The following is a 23,890-nucleotide window of genomic DNA, read 5'->3' on the forward strand; positions in this document are numbered from 1 at the left end:
ATGTAAATCTCACATATTGATGTGCAAATGAATCATAAAAATAAAATAACTTGTATATAGCTCTAATTTTCAGAGTTTTGTATAACTGAATTTAAAAACCCTCATAGAATTTCAAAAGTTATATAAACTTAAAGGTAAATTATACAATCATAAGTTTTTCTAAACAAATGTTTATCTTAGGACCTCTTTGTGCTACCGCACTTCCAATGGACCCGAGGTTGTGACCAGTAAAAACAATACTAATCCAATTAAATAAACATGTAATCTAACAACATTTTTATTAAAAAAGCCAGTATTCAGCATTCGTCCAAAAGCACAATGAAATAAAGGTGTACTCTGAAAAGCCAGAAGGGTGTGAATTACATTTACTTGTTCTGGAAGGAGATATTTCCATAAAGTAGGGGCTACCTCAGAGAAAGCCTGGACCTTATCCACAGCCGCTGCACCTCAGCAAATGCTTTGTTTATTTGTTAGCTTGATTTTATTAATTACACTGTGCTAAATAGAAGCACATTCTCTAATATGTAAGTGAACTTTGTTGATGCGTGTAAAATATTTTCAGTCAAAATAATGTTAAATAATCTTAACATTACTTAATATAAAGTAGTTTGATTGTTTCTCCAAACATACCTGACCATAGTTCTGTAGAGAAGCTCTAGCTTGACTGCTGCGGGCTGGGAGCTGGGATGCTGTTCCTTCTCCAAGGGCTAGGGTCTGGTTGCTATGATAGCTTGATGGATATTGAAAAGAGCCTTCCGATTTGGAATTGAGCTGAAGGGCACTCTGGGATAGAAGGCTGGGCCCTGTATTGAAAATAATTTCAAGTATCAGTGAAAGGAAAAGCCAAGTATTTTCAAAAAAACAATTGGAATGATCAGTTACCTTTAAAAAAATTTTCCATATCATGTAATGTCAGAAATAACATTATACTACAGCATGTTCAATTTAAAGATTTTCAAGTTATTCTTTTCCAAAAGAAAAAGAGAATACTTGTATACTTAAAAATATTGTTCTACTAAATCTAATTGGCAAAAATAAACAACCAGCAGGGAAATGGAATAGTTGTAGGGCAAAATCAAATTGGAAAATAAATATATTAAAATAGCGTTGAATTACTCCTTCTGCCTCTATTTCCAAGGAAAGTAAGTTTTGGAAGAAATGTTAAACCCTACTTTCTGTTATACTGGAATACCAATCTGATCCCACACAAATACTAATTTTTTATTTTATTTTTTTGATGAAGCTCCATCTGTGGGATACAGGCAGCACAGAAAACCTTTAGTCCAGGGCAAAATCACTCTCCACGAAACTGGTCCCTGGTGCCCAAAAGATTGGGGGCCACTGGCCTAAGCAACTTTTTGATAATAGGCAATTCAGTCTGTAGGCAGAGAAAAAGCTTGCAAAGGGACCCTCCCTACTCTTCCAGAAATTGCAAAAAAAAAAAAAAAAAAGAGGAGAGGGGAGATACCTTCAGTTTTGCATTCTATTTTAATGCAAACTTATAATAAAAGGCAGCGCTAATATTCCTCGTCGTGTTTCTTATCTAGACTTAACTAGACCATCTAACAAATATGGAGAGGGAAAATACAGAATTTAAAACTTTAGTATCACATTCAGCTTTAGTTTGATTTGGATAACTATCCGCTAAGCTTATAATTTATTGTTTTGTTTACAGAAATGAGTACATGTGAGAAGGGAAATCTGAGAAAAAGCTATAAACAAGTAGAAAAATATATGCAGGTACACGCATGGAGCCATACTGTCATTTTGTTATTGTAATTAATTAAGCCTACTATAGCAAGTGGAAATAGCTTTGTTTAATCTGATAAAAAAAATCTCTGAACATTTGAACTTTATTAACAGTGGAATGGGAGATCCATTCGAAAATCCTATAGCAGTAAAATTTTCTAGATTAGAAAATTAAAACAAACAAAAACCACAGAAGATTCCAATGGCAAACCATCAATATGTCTTTAATCAAGACTTGTAATTACATAGACTTGTAATTTTTATAGTTAGTCAGAGCTATGTTCTACCAGAGATAGTTTTTATTAAATCTGTAGCTGAATAAAAACATTATTGATAAAAACATATTTATTTTATATAACTACAGACACACACACACACACACAGACAAAGACACAGACAGACAGACACACATACATGCTATAATAGCATGCCTTGGGGAGCTCTTTCCTAATAAGAGGACAGATCTCATTCTTTATACTAAAATCAAATATGATTAACATGTTCTGCCCAATTAACTGGGGGCATCTTTTAGCCAATTTAAATGTTTATATATTAATCAAATAGGATAATAGATTAAGAGCAGCATCAGCATTATGCCAGATTGAGGAGGTCCTTCTGGGCCTCTTCCTTTCTCCAAATTACATTTATGGCAATTTCATGTTATTAAATGCACGGCTTTTGCTTTCAATTTTTTTCAAGGATGAATTCAATGTTAAGCCATTGTAGAAATTACCCTGTAAGTGTGATAATGATGGAAATTTTGAAGAGAGTTTTACTGGATGTAATAACCCCAGTAATGACCTAGAACTCTCTGAAGTAGATTTCTGCCCTAAGCATTCAAAATATTTTACCAATGGAATTTTCAAATTATGCATTGAAAAGTAACTATAATATGTATCTGCACAGATTACTATTATGCCCCCCAGTCCCAAAACTTGATAAGCCTCTTTGGAAAGTTTGTTGCCCAGCCAAGGGCCACAGTCCAAAAGATTATCTCTCTAAAAACATCCAACTTGATGGAGAAAGATCTCCATGAATCTCTATAAATGTAGATGGTTACAATGGTTACAAACTAAACCAGCTGGTGGCACTTGAACACACTTGTAAGTGGATCATAAGCTTCCTAACAGACAGGAAGCAACAAGTGAAGCTAGGCAGAATCATGTCTGATACCTGTTCAATTAGCACAGTCCCCCCCCCCCCCAAGGCTGTGTGCTTTCTCCACTTCTCCCTATATACCAATGACTGCATCTCAAATGATCCATCTGTTAAAATACTGAAGTTAGCAGATGATACAATAGTGATTGGTCTTATTCAAGACAACAACAAATCCGCATACAGACGGGAAGTTGTACAACTTGCCTCGTGGTATAACCGGGACAATCTGGAACTGAACACTCAAAACCATAGAAATTGCGGTAGACTTTAGGAGAAACCCTCCCATACTACCACTTCTTATAATACTAGACAACACAGTATCAATAGTAGAGACATTCAAATTTCTAGGTCCTATCATATCACAAGACCTAAAATGGGCACCTAACATCAAAAATGTCATCAAAAAAGCACAACAAACAATGTTCTTTCTGCACCAACTCTGAAAACTCAAACTGCCCAAGGAGCTGCTTGATACAGTTCTACAGAGGAATTATTGAGTCTGTCATCTGCAACTCTATAACTGTCTGGTTTGGTTCTGCAACCCAACAGGACAGACACAGACTTCAGAGGATAATTAGGACTGCAGAAAAAATAATTACCAACCTGCCTTCCATTGAGAACCTGTATACTGCATGAGTCAAAAAAAGGGTTATGAAAATATTTACAGACCCCTCACATCCCGGATATAAACTGTTTCAACTCCTACCCTCAAAACAATGCTACAGAACACCAGAACAACTAGACACAAGAACAGTTTCCCCCGAATGCCATCATTCTGCTAAACAAATAAATCCCTCAACACTTTCCAACTATTTACAACGTCTGCACTACTATTACTATTAATCTTCTCATCACTCCTTATTGCCCATCTCCTCCCACCTGCGACTATATGACTGTGTCACTTGTATCCTTACGATTTATATTGACTGTTTCCTAGTATGATTTGATTGCTTATGGTTCCCTATGACTATTATTAATTGTTGTACCTTATGATTCTTGACTCTTGATGAATGTATCTTTTCTTTTATGTACACTGAGAGCATTTGCACCAAGACAAATTCCTTGTGTGTCCAATCACACTTGGCCAATAAAGAATTCAATTCAATTCAATTCAATTCAATTCAATTCTACTCTATTCCATTTGGAAAGTGCTACTTTGTAAGATAATTTGTTTTGGTTCAGAAGTTTGAAAGACATCAGTCATTTAAATTGGGCCAGAAATAAAGCAGCAGCAACCAGTGTGGTCTAGTGGTTAAAATGTTGGATTATGACTGGGAAAGTCAAGGTTCCAGAACATTTTTAAAGTCACTGGATGAATTTGGGTCTCTTTCCTCCCTCTCCCTCCCTCCCTCCCTCCCTCTCCCTTTCCCTCTCTGTCTCTCCCTACTCTCTCTCTCCCCCTCTTCTTTTCTTTCCCTTCTTCCCTCTTCTCAATCTACTTCATAGAATTGCTGTTATAAGAAGAAAAACGAAGCTGACTTGAGTACCTGAAGGGAAGGTAGGATATACAGTTAGCAATCAATAAATAATAAATCAAAGATATAATGAGTCCAAAACACATTACATGGATTCTGTTAGGTGCAATAATCTTAGGAAAATATACATTATTTTTCTTTATGATATCTTAAGAACTTAAGAGCGTCTTCCATGTTTTATCAGAAGCAGCTATTTTATCTATTATATAGAAATAAAAATACGGTTTACATAAATGCTAACCAATATTGTTATTATTTTATTAACTTTTCATTTTATTTGAAAAATTTATTACAATTATTGATCATATTTTAGGTATAAGATCATGTTTACTACCCAATAATGAATTTATTGAATCAAAGCTTAAATATAATTATTCCTTGAGTGCATTTCTCAATTATATATTTCTCAAAGGTATAGAAATGGTAATGGGAGGAATAGCAGATAAAAAGCAGCGAACAAAATGGTAAGCTATAGAATGATAAACTCTTACATTTTTCACACTCACACACTTCATTCAACTGACATGCACGGGGCCAATGCTTCTCTTCATCTTCTATTTTATAATCCTGAAATGTTGATTCTGACCAGTTGGTTCTCATCAATGTTATCATGTAATATTGTTAACAATTTTAGAAAAAAAATGGAAAGTGGTCAACTGTTCTTGGACAATTTTTGATTACGGAATTTGATGTTCTGAATCTTGATGTTTTTATTCATCTGTAACGTTTTGCTCTTCTTCTGGTCCTTGGCATATCATTGCTTTAATTCTGTAGTATGCTGTATTTCCATGCACCTGTGTGTTCAGATGGACTGTATATACGTCATTAGACTAAGTATTCATCATGTGGTTCATTAAGCTCAGTACCAATCATGATCACTAGAAAAGGTCATTTGATGGGCAAGCTTGTCGAGAAGTTACATTCTGTGTTTCTTTGGTTCAGATTGCCTTTGATTTTTGTACCCTTCCAAAAAGTTGACTGGAAAAATTGTGCTTTGAAGGGAATGCATAGTTTTCAAAGAAATAAATACATATTCTCTTTTCCTTGAGCTAAAATTTTTGTCCTTTTTTCTTCCTTTCTTTTAAGTTAGCTTTTTTCAGATGGTAATTATAATGTAATGTCAGGTTATTTACAAGATACTATATAATTACCAGATAAATACATGATTAATTCAGTTCCCTAAATTGCACTGTCTCTCATGCAGTAATTACTTTTAGATCTAGTAAGCATAATTACACAATACTTTGCTAATGCTTGTATATATCTGAGCTCTCTATATTATTTACTTGGCTGTTACATGATACCGCTTTATAGTTCCTCTTTCTTTATATGTTGCATATGTTTCTCTTTATAGGTTTTTTTTTCTATAGATCCTCATAAATGGTAAAAAATGGCAAAGGCACAGGATGGAACAGGAAAAATGGAAACAGATGAAATAGAGACATAAATAAGCACTATTCATAAATCTGTCTTTGAACACAGTTATTTCTGAGAGTATCCTAAACATTTGGGTGCACTATAGTGCTATATATATGTCAATAATGATGATTTTATTTCTATGCCTCTCAATTCTCATAGGCTCTGAACAGCCTATGCAACCAATATAAGATTAAACCCAAACAAAACAATACAGCCATTAGTCCCCAATCCAATGTCCTACCTTTCAGAATCTGAAAAATTTCCAATTGTCCCCAAACCCTCTCCTTAAAGAACTATGTTTTTATTATGTTTCAGAAGTTGTTCCACCGGAAGGGGTCATCACCTAAGCCTTGTTAGTGGGCGTGGTGTAAATAACCTGCAAAGGCATCCCTTTTTTTGCAAGTACGCTCTCCTGATCATATCAGGCAGCCATATTTGATCCTGGATTGGAGATATTCAGACCATGAAATATACACTGAAAGATGAAAAACAAAAACTTGAATTGCACCCAGAAATTACCGCAAATAATGGTCAATGCAGCTGTTGTAGTAGTGGTGTAGTATGAATATACTGTAATATATTATTATAATTAACCTGGGCTGCCACATGTTGAACCAGGCAGGAATATATAGTAAACTTGCACAGCTCTCCAAGAGATTTTTGTATGGAAGATTTTCAAGGGCAGAGACATGTACAAAGTGTTAAAATAGTTCATGTGGAAGATAACCAGAACATACAGTAAGTGACTGAGCAAGGCTTACCCACCCCAAAGTAGGTGGAATTGGTGTACAAGGTGAATCTGTATGAAGGTGAATCTCCCCAATTGCATACCAGCTCTGTCCAGGGTAATGCTATCCCAGCAAGAGTCAGAAAGGACACCTTATCAGATCTGTGAAGACCAAAAACTCAGAGTCACTCCTTGCTAGGATTGAGTCAGACTCACTCCTTGCTAGGATTCAGTCCCATCTAACCTTTACAGCCTTCAGATACTAGTCCAATATTGTGACGGCATTATGTGTTAGCAGAAAATGTTGTCACTGGGTGACCTTAATGATGTCAGTTAGATTTTGAAGAGGAAGAACAATGCTGAAGCACCCCGAACTGTAGAGGTCCAGGCCTCAATAGCTCTTCCCTCCCTCAGACTACAACTGGTCACAGAGGAAGGAGGTGAACCATCACAAAATAGTGCTTCCACTCACAAGAATTACTGGGATTGTAGAATTGAAAAACTATTTCCAAATTCTCTTGGGGAAAATCTCATAGGGAAAATCAGAAGAATGTTACCGGAAAATTCAGTCAAAATGATATTTTAATCAATGTGTTTGTATTAATGCAACCAATTAAATGACAAAATAACTTAATTATTTTATGGCTATTGTTATGTTTCTTGTGTTAAGTTTTTCATTAGCATTTTCATTTTTCTTAAGGCAAAATGGTAAATATAAAATACAAACTGATAGCGTCTGGCATGTAATGTCAATATTAAGATACTAGCATTGGCATTGTTAATTGCATTACAATTAACACTTGTAATAGACCAGGTTTATCATATTTTGTCATATTGTTAAACCTTCTAATTAATTTCTTTTTATCTTTCTATCCAATCAACCTTCAGGGTTCCTTTTCTTGAAATCAGATTATTCTTGGTGGGATTAAAATATTCCTCACTTGGTTTCAAGATGCTGTCAAGATCAGCAGAATAAGGTTACCTTGCTAGATTGTAATAAAGTAACTCTCACTGATTAACAAACTACCAGTTTAGGATGCCAGATTTAATCTTATTGTACTAGTTCAACCATCTGATAGATATCTTTTTTAAAATGGAGAATTTGATTGAATTGTTTTTTATGCACCTAATAAAGTAGCTTTAAGTCCTTCGTCATGTACCCTTAATCATGCTTTAAGAGGAAGTGACAGGTAGAAGAAACAGATCTGAAAAAACCAAGAACCAAATATTTTCATAAGCAAATCCCAGCTTATGTTGCTGATTCTACAAAAAAGATGTTATTTTTCATTGGGGAATTGCAGAAAGCAGACTGTTAATGAAATGAAAATAGCTTAATAATGTTTCATACTGCATAAAGGGAGATTTTCATGTTATTACAAACACCTGGCATATTTGATGTTTATAACTATAACTGCAGAGAAATGCATATCTCTAGCATTTGTTTTAAAGTCACAGTTTGAAAGAGAAAGGCCACAGAAACTGTTTCTCGTATCCTACAATTTAATGGAGCAGTTCTCCATATTTATGCAGTTGTCACATAAAGCTGTATTTATCTATAGGTTTTTTCAATAAATTACTTAAATAAATGCAATCACATACACACACACATTATATATACACACACCCAGCACATGAAAATTGGCTCTGTTGGATTACATGTATATGTCCTTCTCTTAACTGAATTTAGGAGACATATTGATTTCAGTACTGTACTGCAAAGTCATCATAACTAATGACCATTTATAGTCTTATTTATCATGAATATACCTACTTTCAAAAAATGAAATACCAACCACTATTAAAAATGAATGTATTTAATTAGATACAGTCAAATTAATTATGAAGCTATTCCGAATAGCAAAGCATATTCCTGTAATTTGGTTATTATTTTGTTTTGTTTGGTTATTTTGTTAGTTGAAAAAAGTACTTATACCAAACATGTTTAAACTCAGTTACTGATGATTGACCCACTATCTCCACTGGAAGTTGATTCCAAGCTTCCACTGAAACAATATTTTTAAAATATATGTACTCTGTAGCACCATATTAACTAACATTGAAGAGCAAGTGCAAATGGGGAAATAGTAAAAGTCCGTATCATATGACTGTCACTTCACCTGATGTGTACTTCTAATATAATTAAATTAATAGCCAGCCAACTTATTTATATAGCTGACCATCAGAACTACTGAAATTTTCATGGATCTTCACTAATCTAAGTGAATATTCAAATATTATGTTGAATTACCTTCATTTTAAGACCAAAAGAAACATACTTCATGTTCTTTGAGACCTTTTTCCCATAGTCAAATCATTTTGATCAGCAAATCCAGAAATTGCCATGTCATTTTTTTATCCAATTTCAACAAAAAGTGTATAAAGAGTTTCCAGTCTTCTAGTCTAAAACAAGTACAGTACTTCTTGTTGTATCCCTCGTCATCCCAACAGACAGTAGTTATAATCACTCTTTCCAGTTTGTCTCATTTGAATGGTGTCTTTTTCTGTTGAAATTTATCAATCAGCGAGGTATGTTCTTTTCTCTCATGGTTGTTGTAAAAGCTTTCTGACAAAGTGTACAGTATTTATCCACTTTTGAATGTTTTCATGTTCCATGTTTTCTTTATCCAATTCCAAAAAAACATTGTAAAGACTTTAACAACTCTAGGTAGTTTTATCTCTTGGTTTATTGTTTCTGTTCAGTTTCCAAAATTTCTATTTTTCCAAAAACTTGTTAAAAGTTTTTCAAATTTATTTAATTCAAAAAATAAATAATTTTCCAAATTTGATTGAATCCCGTTGTTTTAAATTTTCATAGTTTAAAATCTTGGTAAGCCTTTTGCTTTCAATTATTTTAAAATCCTTATAGCTATTTCTTTGCATTTCACTTTAGTCACACCCCAGATGAAGTTTTCTGTAGATTATGGATTGTAATGAAAATGTGTTTTAGAAAATAGAGTTTGGGTAAACCCAGTGTTCTTTAGCAAGCTCCACTTGAAGCTGCGAGCTTGATATTTCTTCCAAGTCTCCTGGTGCTCTTACTTATGGGTCACCAGCAGGTTCCCTCTGGATTCTGCGGGTTTACTCACAAGGAACCTATGTTAATGATCTCTTGGCCTCTTTATCCAGAGAAGCTCCACTGAACTAAGGTCACCACTTGGTCAGCAGTCCCCAGTTCAACATCATCTCTGCTGTTTGGATACATACAAGTTCACCATTTTTGTCCATCTGGAAATCCAGTGGAGTAGCATAAAATTTCCAGTCATAATTAACTAATACACATAAGTAAAACACACACACACTCACACATATATGCAGGACCATAGTAATACATAAAGCATATTTATTAAAACATAATCACCAATATTAAAAAACATTCTTCTAGACCACTTGTTCCTTGTTCAGCTACATTTTAAGCATTGTTAAATGAAAATTCCTAAATTCCTCTGTTGTTACTTGCAAAGTTGTGTCCAACCCATCACAACCCCATGGACAACGTTCCTCCAGGCCATCCTGTCCTGTCCTCATGGACAGTGCCAAAAGGAAAGAAAAAAATATATCCTGTAGCGATTCCTAAATTCTTGTCTTGTGAAAAAGAATGCCTCGTTAAACAAATAGCCCTTCAGATTGTAAGATGTTCAAGATGATATTATATGCCTCCTTTGAAACCTTTTATGTTTTATGAAACTAATAAAGCTGGGCTGCTAAAACTTAGAAAGATGTGTATAAGCACACGTACACAGGCACATATCTAGAGGTCAAAGAAAAAAGGAAAGTCTGAACATTGTGGTTGATAACTCATTCAGTCTGTGGAAACTTGCTTAGAAAGCATTTATGCTGACATAACGTATATGCTTTACTCTGCTTTCTAGCTCTGCAGAACTAACAATGTTGATTACTGTACTGATACCCACCATCTCTGCTAATTGGTCAGACTTTATTAGCTTTAAATAACTGTAGTCCAACATGTAAAATACAAAATATCTCAGGACATGCAGAACTGAAGATAAATCTTTTAAAGTCAGGTAGGTTGCACTTAAACTGAGGAGGATTAGAGAACAGAGTAGATTGTCATATGGTCACTTTTCTGTTCCTATCTGATTCAGAGACCAAATTATTAGCAGCGGCAGCACCATCCTACTTTTTATACAAAACTATCTTAAAGAGGTTTGAATGTAAAGAATACCAATGTATTCTAAACAATAAACACTCGTATAAAATTTAAAAAGAGAAGATAGAGGAAAACAAAAGCTTAACAAACACCTCTTATTTTCTATTTATACTTGCATGCCAAGTCTGATGAGTAGTCTCTGTCCTTTTCCTATGTAGCCCCATTTGCAAGCCACACTTAGCATGATTACATTGATAATAATTTACTAAGTTAATTTTCTGACTTTCATGACACATTGAATCCCAGTACAATAAAATATGGTTGGCCATTCTTTCTGTAAATTCTGCTAACCAGGCAGCAGGGAAGAGGAATGTCAATACCAGCATAGGTAATAATTGAAACAGAAAAATGGGGGAAAATGGTCCTTATATAAAAAAGTTTATTGGAGTTATATATTTAGGCTCTATTTACTAATCAGTAAGAAGTATTTGACATGGATGGATGGAAAGAAGGAAGGAAGAAAGAAAGAAAGAAAGAAAAAGGAAGGAAGGCATAATATGTTCAGACTTTCTCTACTGCAGTTATAAACTTATGGCAATTGCAATAAAGTACCAGATATAACTGGAATCAGTGAAGTTCAAAAGCAGTACCGTAAACAATGGTTATTTATGAATTCTTATTATAAATTAATGCTTTAATAAGGAGCCAACTCCTCGATGATCACATATTACCCATATAAAATAAAATCTTCTGAAAACTTAATTCTTTGATTTGATAGAAGAGAAAAGCTAATCATCTTGACCTACCAAAATAAATAACATTTCTAAACCCTTGGTGCTTTTTTTCTTTTCTACACATTCCTCCTGTAAACTATCTGTACATAAAGAAATCCCATGCTGCTTTTTGTGTGCAACGTTTCGGCAGAATCTCATCTGCCATCATCAGGCTTCTGTATTGTGTTCGTCTGGTGAACACAATACAGAAGCCTGACGATGGCAGATGAGATTCTGCGGAAGCATTGCTACAACTTTAAAAGCACAACTACAATGACGTGGGCATTCAGCTTTGTTTGGGTATTTTCCCACGTCATAGTAGTTTTTTCATCTGTATTTAGTTTGGTTAGGCTGGATTCTACTGCACATATGATGGATTCTGTGGGGATTTTTTGGGGTGCTATAGCATAATTGATACACACACACACACACACACACACACACACACACACACAAACAATAGCTCAGAGAATACCACTAGCTTTTAAATATTCAAGGTTATATAAAAAAAGATCTTTAATAGCCCTGAGGCTTTTTATCTTAAAAGCATCATGTTTTTTCTGAACAGACTAACCAATTTTAATTGTGGTAGGCTACAACAACAATAATTCTTGAGGAACTTACTTTCACTAGTTGAATAGTCCTGTGGATCAAGTATTCCTGATTCTTGTAGAGATCTAATACAAGAGTCCACAAGTTCAAGACCAGTTGTAAGCTCATCTTCTATATCCTTTTGACCATCTGTAACAAAATGCTATTTTAAATATTTCAAAAATCTGGAAAGACATAAAGAAAAATTTGGAAAACTGAAAATAAGAACCTTTAAAAAACCAAATTGATTAAACTATCAGATATCTTCAGTACCATTTCTATAACTGCTTGAACTGTTAATAGTAGTTTAAAAATACTAAAGACTGATAATTTCAGTGGACTGGAATGTCACTGGAGGATTCAAGAGCATATTTTCATTCCACTTTCCCTGTATGTTTTAATTAAGTATTTGAATTTGAAAAACATCTGCATTAACCCTATCAGCATGTTACAACAAATCTATATTATTACTATTTTTTTTCAAGCAACTGAAACTGCTACTGTAAATCAAAAGTTCACCATCACATTTCCATAGTGTGATCTTTGCTGCAAAAATGGAGCTAGGAGTTTACATATTGCACACTCTAACATGTAGGGATGTTGTGCAAATAAATGGATTTTGCTCTTCAATTTATTTCATTTTTAACTGATTTGCATTTTGTTCAAATACAGGAATAGGTAAGTAGTTCACTACAAAAACTAGAATCTAGAGGTCATTTTCAACATACAAAGGTATTTAAAAGCTTGGGAACCCGTCTGAATTTTCAATATGTCCGAATAAATAAATAATTAATAATGTTGCCGGTTCTCTATATAAATCCTAAAACTAGACAAAGAAAATTCAATTAAACAAATGAGTCAAGTAAGCATAAGTGTTCTCTTTATTTAGTTTTAGGACATGTATGGAAATCAAATGATGTTTTTAAGTCATAATGCTTTTTAAGTCATTAAAAATCCAAACATTTTATAAACCTCACAAACATTTAAGTACTACTGAAAATCATTTTTTAAACTTTTCCTGTTCAAGACGTTGTAGACCCATGAAAAACACAATCTAAGAACAAGTCATGGAAAAAGAGCCTCTGAGCAACTAGATTCAGCATTCTGAATTCTGAAAAATTAAACTTTACCTTGTGTTTGCCAGTGAAATTGTTCTTCAGCTGAACTGGAAAAAAAAGAGAAAAAAGAAACACCATAAAATATACTTTAAAATTGACAAAAATGTTGGAGAGATTATTATAAACCATTGAATCTGAAACTTAACTGCTTTATCACAAATCTTCAGTACTGTAATAAACTGATAAACACTATCAAGATGTCCCAGAAGTTATTTAGCAGTCTAAATTTGGCAGTAAAAAATGTTTGTACAAGAGATGACAATAATGGTAAGAATAATAATTGGAGCATTTTATAACAGTGAAATTGTTGAAATAGTTGACAAAGCTATTTGACTTTAACATTTGACTTACCAAAATTAGTTTTGCTTGGAACCACATATAAATTATAGCAGAATTTGGACTACAGGTAGCCCTAGATTTCACTACAGTTTGTTTTTAGTGACCTTTCAAAGTTACAACAGCACTGAAAAAAGTGACTTATGACAGATTTTCACAATTATTACTGTTGCAGCATCCCCATGGTCATGTGAGCAAAATTCAGACACTTGGCAACTGACTCATATTTATGACAGTTACAGTGTCCCGGGGTCATGAATTCTTCTTTTGCGACTTTCTGACAAGGAAAATCAATGGGGGAAGCTAGATTCACTTAACAACCATGTTACTAGCTTAACAACTGCAATGATTCACTTAACAATGGTGGCAAGAAAGGCTGTAACATGCGATAAAACTCATTTAATAAATGTATCACTTAACAACAGAAAATTTGGGCTCAATTGTGGTTGTAAGTCAAGGACTGCCTGTATTCTTAAACTTTGAGTTAAAGCTTGAATTGATACTCAATTACCATCACTTGTTCAAGACTTCAGAGACTATATAACATAGTTGATTATAATAATTGGTATTTATTTCAATGACTACTGTATTCTTTTATTTCTGGTATATTGTATATTGGTTTGTATTCTACATCAATCCTATCTTTCTCTGAGGAAATGGTGGTATTTAATAACTTCTGCTCTATTTGCAGATCACCTTATCATTTTCAAATATCCCCTATTTTCCAGAAGTAGATAGATTCTGAGGAGGAAGTGGGGGCTCTCAAATAGTGATATCGGATCCAAGTTGTAAATCTGGATGAACACTCAATGGCAACAAACAGATACCTGTTTATTCTTTGTTGCCATCAACTGGTCAGCTGTTGTTTTTTTTAAAGTTCAGATTTGGTAACTCTACTGTAAAAGAAATATTAAAATAATAAAGCTCTGTTCACTGAATGTGACTTAAATGAGGTTCAAAGGAAAATGTCAAAACCTGCAGGTGAGACCTCAAAGGATTTGCACTGAAATCATCTGACAGCCTAAATGATTTCTAACTATAAAATTGATAGCTAGTTTGTTGTTTTGGTTAAGGCATCAGGCTAGAAACCAGGAGATGAAAGAAAGTGACTGGGCCAAGATCACCCAGCTGGCTTTGTGCCTAAGATAGGATTAAACCTCCCAGTTTTTCTAGCCTGATGCTTTAACCAAAACACCAAGCCAGCTAGCTCTTGTCATTATATAATTATAAACACACAGACACAGACACGCAGACACCTATATATGTATTCATTTAATTCCCAATACAAGAATAGTATGTAAAGTGAGGCATCATAATATCTCATCTACATTGAGCTCAATAGACATCCTGGCTCCAGGCCTGAGGGGAAGCACCAAGCCTTCCCAGTCTTCTGGAAAGCTGAGGGGGTTGGGGCTCCCCTTATCTCAGGGGTGAAACTCTTCCATATGGCTAGGGATTATCTCTTTTATCACATAACATTTAACTGCTTTTAAGGTCAGTGCCATAAGAGCTTTATCCATAATCTCTTCCTCATAGCACCAAAGATATTGGAAAAGCACTACTGAAGAACATTTGATTTGAGCTCAGTATTTGTTTCCATATATGTGTGTGGGTCTGAACAAAACACTTGTAAGAAATATTAGGAATGAATTCTTGAAATGTATTTTCATTATTGTAAACTACAGCTGGCTCTGAAATATTTAATGGTAGTTTCTGTTATGCTACTGTAAAGATACACTAATACATTTCTTTTCTAATATCAGAAATAAATGATGTGCCCTTAGATCAGGCTTGTCCAACCTGCGGCCCAAGGGCCGCATGCGGCCCAGGTCACCTTGTAATGCGGCCCAGTGCCCACCCCAACCTTCATGCCAGAGCCAGCGAGGAGGAGGAGGAGAAGCAGGCGCGAGGCAGGGCGAAGCGAGCGCCAGGCCAAGCAGCAACAGAAAAAGCAGGCGCCGTCAGAGCGTCACCTCCTGCTGTTGCCACCACCGCCATCGCCGCCGCTTCTGCCCCCGCCGCTTCTGCCCCCGCTGCCACTTCTGCCCCTGCCGTCGCTGCCGCTTCTGCCCCCGCCACCACTGCTGCTTCTGCCCCCGCTGCCACTGCCCCCGCCACTGCTTCTGCCCCCGCCGCTGCTTCTGCCCCCGCCGCTGCTGCTGCTTCTGCCTTTCAGTCCTGCCTCATCCAGCCGGGCCATTTGCAGGAGGAGAGGTAGGCGCGAGGCGGGCGAGCTTTCTCCCCCCCCCCGCAAAATATGGCCTGAAAATAAACCATGATAAAAAAACTGTGATAAAAAATCTGTGATAAAAAATAAATAATTTTTAATAAATAATTAATAATAAAAACATCTCACTAACTTCATTTCCAAATAAATTTAATATGTTAACTATGTTTTCTATGGTTTTTTGGATGATCAGGTATCGTTACTGTTATTTTATTTTATGTGCGGCCCAAACCAAATTTTCATCTTCTAATGTGGCCCAGGGAAGGGGAAAGGTTGGACACCCCTGCCTTAGATAATCAAGTCCTTAAGTTAACCAATCTAGTTTAAATTCCACGACTGCATGCATTTCCAAATCTGCCAACTCAGTTGTCTTAACTATACTGGCTTCCCAGTCTACTCATCTGATGATTGCATGGGTAACAAGGCTGATATGGCCTATGAGTTAGAATTCAATGGTCCCATATTCTTAATTAAGCTGCCTCATACTAATGTATACACAACATTCTAATCAATACCAGCACCTCAGAGGTTGCCACCATGGATAGATCAGTAGTTAAATAATTACTGAAACAGAGACCCTGATTATCAATGGGCCTTGCCCATCTGGGTCAATATGCATGCATTCTTAAATTATGAAATAATTAACTGCAGACAATCACAGATTTGTAAGAACTCCTTCATTTGAGCAGAAAGTTGAACCATCACATCTAAACCTCACCTGCACTGCACTTTTATTCTTTTTTTGCATTCTCTCCCATGATTCCCATTTGAGTTATTTTTATCATGACTCTTTCCCCACTAATTAGACCTCACTATTACATATTTGAAATCTGAATCTGTAAAAAAAAAAAAAAAACAGGCACTTGGGGAGAATATTTTCTCTTGGGACAGTAGGGAGGCATCAAGCTAGCTATGTGTACACATGGTGATCAGCAAAATTATTTTGAGAAACATAGGTACTAAATGTTGCATAAAAAGGCAGAGCTTCAGGAGGCAAAGATCCTATCGTTAAGAGTTCTCATGAAGATATACTAGAGTGTTATGCTGTTTTACCCTTCTGTTCAACTTTTTTTTTAAAAAAAAGTGTTTTTTTGTAGTTCTGTTCATATTTAAAAATAAATGTTAAAAAATAGAGAAAACAATATGGCTTCAAACACCTCTTCTTCCAGAAGCAATGAAAGTTAAATGTTTGTAAAAATTCAGCTTGGAAATGTAACTCATTGCTCAGAGGTTTCTATCTAATCAGAAAAATCCAAAGTCAACGTTCCATTTTTTTCTAGCTCAAGCACAAAATCCAGAAGTGATTTCCAAGTAGAAACAGTTGTATGTATTATTTTCTTTGATTAAGGCAATCAATTTAACCATCTCTCCTAGTTGCATCAGGTTTTTTTTTTCAAACAATTATCCATTATATTTTTCCATTTCTGTGCATAAATAATTACAACAATATTACAATGAATTTCTATTTTTTTCAACCTCTTTGTCCATTAACTGTATGAAAAATTTCTGATTTTATTTTTATATTAACTTTATCATGCTGGTGTTCAGGGAGGGAGCGAGTAATAGAAGAGGTAAAGTGGGCAGGCGTGTCAAACCAGGGGCCTTTAGGAGAAGTGCACCATTTGGGGGAGGAAAAGAAACACGAGTGGACATTGCTCTCACGTTTCTTCTTCTTTCACTTTGTTGAGGCTGGAGGTACTCACTGCCTTTATCTAGCGGCAGAGATGGCATCTTAGGAAACCAGGGTTTAGTTACAGCATTCAGCATGTGATGGAATCCTCTTTCTTTGACCAACTTCCTTGCAAGCGAGGGCATCTGGGTGGGGGTGGAAGGAGGGGGAAAGAGAGAGAGGGGGGGAGATAAATGGGCAACTGGGCACACAGCTGACAGTTGGCTTACAGTGCTGGAGAGGGCAGGGAATGGAAGCACCCAGGCTTCCACTGTCTTTCATTGGGGTGCATGGAGCGAGACAGGGCTTCCTGACCCTCACTTCAACTGATTTGCCAAACTACAGAAAAAATTAGCTACTGGTTCTAGTAAACCGGTGTAAACTGGGTGAATTCCACCACTGATTTAAACCTTTCTTTCAATTGTAAAAATGTAAACCCATGACAGAATCAGAATCCTTCTGGTTCCAACTCTTCTTTGGATTTGAGGGTAGGTTCTACTAGATTAAAAAGTATTATTTGACCAGAACATGTAGTAATTTTTACAGGTGTTCCAGTGAGTCATCTTGGTGACTGTTCTGTTTTTGTTTATAAACAATTTGTGTGATCTTCTTGCAGAGCTGAGTGTTTAGGTTGGATCTGGCATTTTTATTCACTTGAGTCCTTCTCAAGAACTTGGTATAGTGAGATGTTGTTGATTGATGGTATTAAAGATATTGTCACAGGAAGTAAACTGTTCCAAGACATTTAGCAATTGACTGATAGGGATTTTGTTAATGCTGGTAGTGTTTCAAGGTATTATGAGATTGCTTAATATTATTGATATTATCTTTACTTAGTTTATTATCAAAAAATCTTTTTCTCACAGTCATTCTATTTCTGTTTGCAGGCTTTTGTATTTTGTGATTTTCTCCTGTTCCTTTTGTTCTATTATGCTGTCACAAGGTACTGCCATATTCATCATCTAAATATTTTGTTAGGTGGCAGGTGCTTGTTTGTTTGAATTCTAAAATCCCAGAGCACTTTAGCCTTTTCATTTTCTCTTACTTTGTCTATTTTGTGGCCTCCACCAGTTCTTGCTTGCAGGCAAATGGTATTTGTTGCAGATATTCCAATGTACTATTGTTGCTATTTTGTCATGCCATTGTTTGTAGTCCATATGTGTGAACTTCTTGCAGCAGCAAACCAGGTGGCCCACTGTTTCTTCAGGTTTTTTTTGTGGAGGCATCATTTGCTGTCTATTGCTATCTTCTTAATTCTGACTTTGAATGCATTTAAGGCTTAGTCTTGTGCAGCCAAATTTAGCCTCTCTATCTCTTTCTTTAATTTTTCTGCTATTAGCCATTGCCAAATTTCGATATTAAAAAAGTCCAGTTAATAAGCATGTATGTCTTGTGTGACAGAATGGAGAAGATAAACGACATTAATCATTCTACTACATGTTCTCCCAGAAATACACACTCTATATGTGGCTGATGACTTGAGTTTTCAAAATAGCTGAGAAGAATAAATAAAGGATTTTACAAACACCATCTCTCTCAGGGGGAAACTGAAATAGATTAAGGAGCTCACAGAAAGTTAGGAGTACTGGAGTTTGACCGAGCAAGAAAAGAAAAGCAGCTAGCAAGCTAAGATTGAATTAGGCAGAGTGAGATTGTTGAAGAGAAGCAGATTCCAGGACAATTCAAAATTAATCAGTAGTTAGCTACTCTAGGAGAAGAATGACAAAGTGGAAATGTATTTTATACAGTTTTCCAGAGACAGAAGATTATCCAAAGACCACAGAAAGATTAAAGCTGTGCCAGCTATAAAGAGATTGCCAGCTAAGTTTTAATTAAAGCACCTTATTAATTCATTGAGGATACATTTTAGGATAGGCTCTTGTCACTTTAACAGAAACAGGGTTATTGCTGGTGAAGAAATTAATCCAAAGGGGAGGAAAAAACCATAAAGTTGTTACTATGTAGCCACTTTTTACGCTACTTTGAAGAAGAAAGTTAACAAGAGCTGAAGTAATATGGGCTGAATCCCACTTCCATAATTATTGGGCTGAAAGAGTAATCGTTGCATGAAACTAATATCATTCTATCTTAGCTGTGCCATAATGAAAACTGACCTGGTTCACCAGGACACTCTTTGTCTAATCATCATAAAGAATTCACAACATCTCCTCTCCTCATACAAGGATTTTTTGGCAGCAATTGGTAACAGCATCTCAAGCCAGAAATCCCATTCTATTTGGCACCCGATAGCTGCCCAGCCAATTTACAGACTCCTATCATTTCCCTAGTGTGGGAGAACCATTTTAGAACACTATCTTTAAAACAAGAATGTTTTACATTTGACAGATCTCAAAACAAACTTGCTCCCCAACTGAGTTCCAATCACAAGTGCTAAAATAAAAAGACTTATAAAACAGTTAAAGCCTGGTAAAGCTTCAGGCAATGACATTATTACACACAAAATATTACAAAATAATATGGATTGGTAGATTCCTGTTTTTGATTCCCTATTTACCTATATTGAGTGCACTGCGCAAATCCCAGGGAACTGGGGCTTAGCTATTATCATCCCCATTTTATAAAAAGGGCACCAGAGGCTGGCCTGCTAATTATAGGCCTATTAGCTTATTAAGCATAATACACAAGTTCTGTGCCAGACACCTATATAATAAATTAGTTGACTGGACTAAATCAGAGCAATATTGGCTGATGAGCAAGCAGGCTTTACATCTGGACATTCTATCTATGGGAATGCCCTTCTACTTCAACATCTGGCCAAAAACATACATTAAAACAGACTCTACTTTATATACCACAATTAATGACGTTAGATCCGTATTTGATCTAGTTCCCAGAGTAAGGCTTTGGACTAAAGTTTTGCACACCACCACTGATAAACAGTTATTACTCCTCATGCACAATCTTGATCAGAACTCTTGATTCAAAGTTTGCTGCAGTTATGCACGGCCACCATACCAACAAGATTCTAACTTACACAGGAGTGAGGCAAAGATGTATTTTAGCTCCTCTGATGCTTAATTTATATACAAACTCTCTTGTGGCCAAAATAAATAGATTAGAACATCCCCTTCCTAAATTAACAAACAGGCATATTGCCACTTTGCTGCATACAGATGACACAGTATTTCAATTTCAAAGGTTAATCAGACTAAAATGAGCCCTGAATGCCCTGGCCAGCAACTGCTCTGAGGAAGTGCTTGAATTCAACCATAGCAAAACTAAAATCTTGATTTTTGCAGAGACCTAAACATCATGCCTGCAGGATAAACAGCCAGTATACTGAACAAGTAAAAATCTTTAAATAGGTAATAATGATTTTCCACGGTTCCACTAAACAGTGCACATCAAAACTACACCATACAAATCACAAAAAATCATAATCAAAAACCAGTGGCCTCAACCAATCCTTCTATTTTATCAGAGAAGCACAGTAGATACCAGCAGCAGTGAAGCTATTTTTAGTTAGGCTCATGAAGCTTTTGGTGCCCAACTAAAATCTTATTCTTACATTACTCTTCTCAAAAGAGTTTAATCCAAATTTCTAATCATTATATTTCAGGTAGCCCCTGCATTCAAAATGCAAACCTAAGGAGGAAGGGAGGGAGGGCTATTTAAGGTTGAAACATGGTACATGGATTTGCATCATGGTATACTGGCTGAAATTACTATTCTTTCCCACTTGTTTCACCTCTTTCCTTACAGAGGATAATTATAAATCAACATGGGTTATAACGATTTCACAAAAAGTCCAACATCATGCTTTCTCCAAGGATGTGTTCCTACTAATGAGCTATGAGTGTGCACTCAAAGCATTTAAACAACCTATTGAAAACCAGGAAGTCCGGACTGCTCTACCCAAGAACATTTTCTTGATCCATGAATCCTTATAGCGGATGCAATACAAATGGATTCATGAATTCATAAAACTCATCCAGTAAAATATCCAGAAATTCTGATCACTTTATGTACAGCTATTACCATCAGATCAGTATGATATAGTTTCTTTGAAAGTAGCTAATTTTTGCTATATTATCTGTAAAACTAGACAGACTGTGACCGCTCATTGATGATTTCACCACTAACAGTAATATACTAGTATATCTTGTTCTGATTTATTTTAATGTATTAATTTTTAATTTGCATCTGTGACCATAATAAAACATTGATTGATTGATAACCAAACACTGAAGCTTCCATCATTACCCAACCTGGAGCAGACACAGTTTTGGATGTATGAAAGGAAAGCTTTTAATTTAAATCCCTGTTTCTATATTCTCCAAATGACATTTCAAGGTTAGAACTTGCCTAAGTCTTTGTTTAAAGAACTATGCACAATCTGGAGAGGAGGGTAGTTGGTTTGTAATTGACAATTAATCACTCTACTGCTGTTGTGTAAAGACAGACACTGACTCACTTCACAGGTACACTGAGTCAAAAGCTAAACAAATGATTAGCTGATCCAATTGAATGTTTAAAGTTGCCCATTATCCCACTATTTTTATCCAGTTGTTCCTTGTTAGGTTAGGCTGTCCACTTTTCTCTTTTGAAACAGGACAGACACATCACCATTTCAAAAATATCCTAGTAAGCGACAGCAATATGTCTATAATTGAAAGTACATCATTTTGAGAAGAAACATGATCCTCAGTTTCATCTGAATTGTTTGGATGTTCTAACCTTACTGTTGAACCTTTCTGCAAACAATAAGTTCAAATCACTAGTATAATATGTTCTTCTATACAGTGGTTACAAAAAGAAGAAAAAAGGGAAAAGATAGAGGAGATAGCAGAAAATCTGGAAATGGCATTTTTGGCTCAATTTGTGTGCTTTAATATATGGACCTTAATCAGCTGTCCCAAGATAATTCAACTGTTTGTACACCCAGGATTTTTCTAAAGAAAGCAGATAAATTGGAAAGGAAGTTATGATTTAAATTTGTGTAGTATATTCACTATAAGTTATAGACTCCCATTTACACCAGGACTTATTTATTTACATATTTCCATTTCAGAAGATTTTTCTCTTGCAGTTCAGGATAGCAGAGAAATCAGAAGGAAAAATAACCTCAAGTGCTCCTGATTATATAAAAATTAAATATCTTGGGGTTTTTTTATTATTGTGCAAGATTCATAGCAACCTTCAGCGGTACTGCTTGTGAAAAAAAAATGTCAATATCAATTTTGGCACAGAGTCCTCATTATTATGTAATGCTATTAATCAAAATAAAAAATGTAAGCTCATTCAGAAGTTGCCACATGGGGTTTTTGTTCATCATTCCATCTTGGCATATAAATTTGTTATGGCTAGTAAGGAAGATTAATAAAGATACTCGCTCAAACTCAAGCTTGTAAAAAATCAGAATAAAATGCTTCTAACAGAGTTTTGTTTCATAACAAAATACAAAAGCATTAGCTCACTTAGCCACATGCAAGCAATGTTTATCCATGCCAAACATAGTACATAAGATTTTATGGCACAAGAGGAATACCGTTGTTAATGATATGGTAGTGTTTTAGTGTATTTTATATTTTATATTGGCTGAAATACCAAAGCTATTTTAGTATGCCCACAAGGAAAATGATCCCTTTTTAAATTGCAGTTCCAGGTGTCTAAACAGTAAGACATTTCTGAAATTCTAGTCAGTTTTGAAAGCTATTTTGAATTAAGGATTTTATTGTAAGAAACATGCAGAACTTTTTCCCCAGAAGCAAGAGGAGAAATTGCATGACGCTGGTCTCTTTATAAAGATGATTACACAGCTCAGTTCAGGCTTCTTTTGTATAGCTCATTCTAGCTAGACAGGTCTCTAAACTTTCCTGATATATAATAAAACTATGCTGTAGCCACATATACAGCAGAATGCATGTTGGGAGCAGCATACCTTAAACAAACACATTGTTATCCTAATGCTCAATTGGCAGAGTACAAATGGTCCTCAACTTACAACCCCAGTTGGGACCAGAATCATTAAGAAAGATGCCCATGTGACTTAATTCCTGCCTTCATGTGCTTTGAAAAATAGGTTGATTCCCTCTTCTTTGTGGCAGCCCCTGAGATATTGGAACATTGCTATCATGTCACCCCAGTCCTTCTTTTCATTAAACTAGACATACCCAATTCCAGCAACCGTTCTTTATATGTTTTAGCCTCCAGTCCTATAATCATCTTTGTTGCTCTTCTCTGCACTCTTTCTAGCACCCGAACATCTTTTTTATATCATGACAACCAAAACTGGATGCAGTATTCCAAGTGTGGCCTTACCAAGGCATTATAAAGTGGTATTAACGCTTCATGTGATCTTGATTCTATCACTTTATTTCAGTGAATTCTCATCAGCCCTAAACAGTTGCACACATAGAGGTTGAGCATGCTTGGATTTCTGCAGGTTCCAGAGTGGAGAGGCAACAGCAATGTAAGAAATCTAGGCTGCCTCAAGTAAGTGGTAGAGGCCTAGCGTGGGCTGTGCACAAGTGCCTCTCAGTTACGGTGGTGCTGAAAATCCTCCCTGCAGAAATTCAG

At 35.5% G+C, this 23,890-nt stretch overlaps 1 protein-coding gene across 17 annotated transcripts in view; it reads right to left on the reverse strand.

Annotated features, from left to right (window-relative positions):
• Positions 1 to 23,890, reverse strand: part of CTNND2 (catenin delta 2) — a 471,659-nt gene that overhangs the window by 239,351 nt on the left and 208,418 nt on the right. For 16 of the 17 annotated variants that reach the window (XR_015743082.1, XM_026701042.2, XM_087930702.1 and 13 more), the window contains 3 exons: positions 13,131 to 13,165; positions 12,034 to 12,150; positions 631 to 803 (listed from right to left, as the gene is read on the reverse strand). Coding sequence is in view for 16 of the 17 variants with exons in the window: in XM_026701042.2 (XP_026556827.2) it covers positions 631 to 803; positions 12,034 to 12,150; positions 13,131 to 13,165 (325 nt within the window). In the remaining variant the exon portion in view is untranslated. Of the gene's footprint in view, positions 1 to 630; positions 804 to 6,566; positions 6,658 to 12,033; positions 12,151 to 13,130; positions 13,166 to 23,890 lie in introns of those variants that run through there. The other variant, XM_087930708.1, reaches the window with a different exon arrangement.

The sequence above is a fragment of the Pseudonaja textilis genome, chromosome 3 (assembly GCF_049901715.1).
Source record: "Pseudonaja textilis isolate UNSWEBS1 chromosome 3, rPseTex1.2, whole genome shotgun sequence".
Lineage (NCBI taxonomy): Eukaryota > Metazoa > Chordata > Lepidosauria > Squamata > Elapidae > Pseudonaja > Pseudonaja textilis.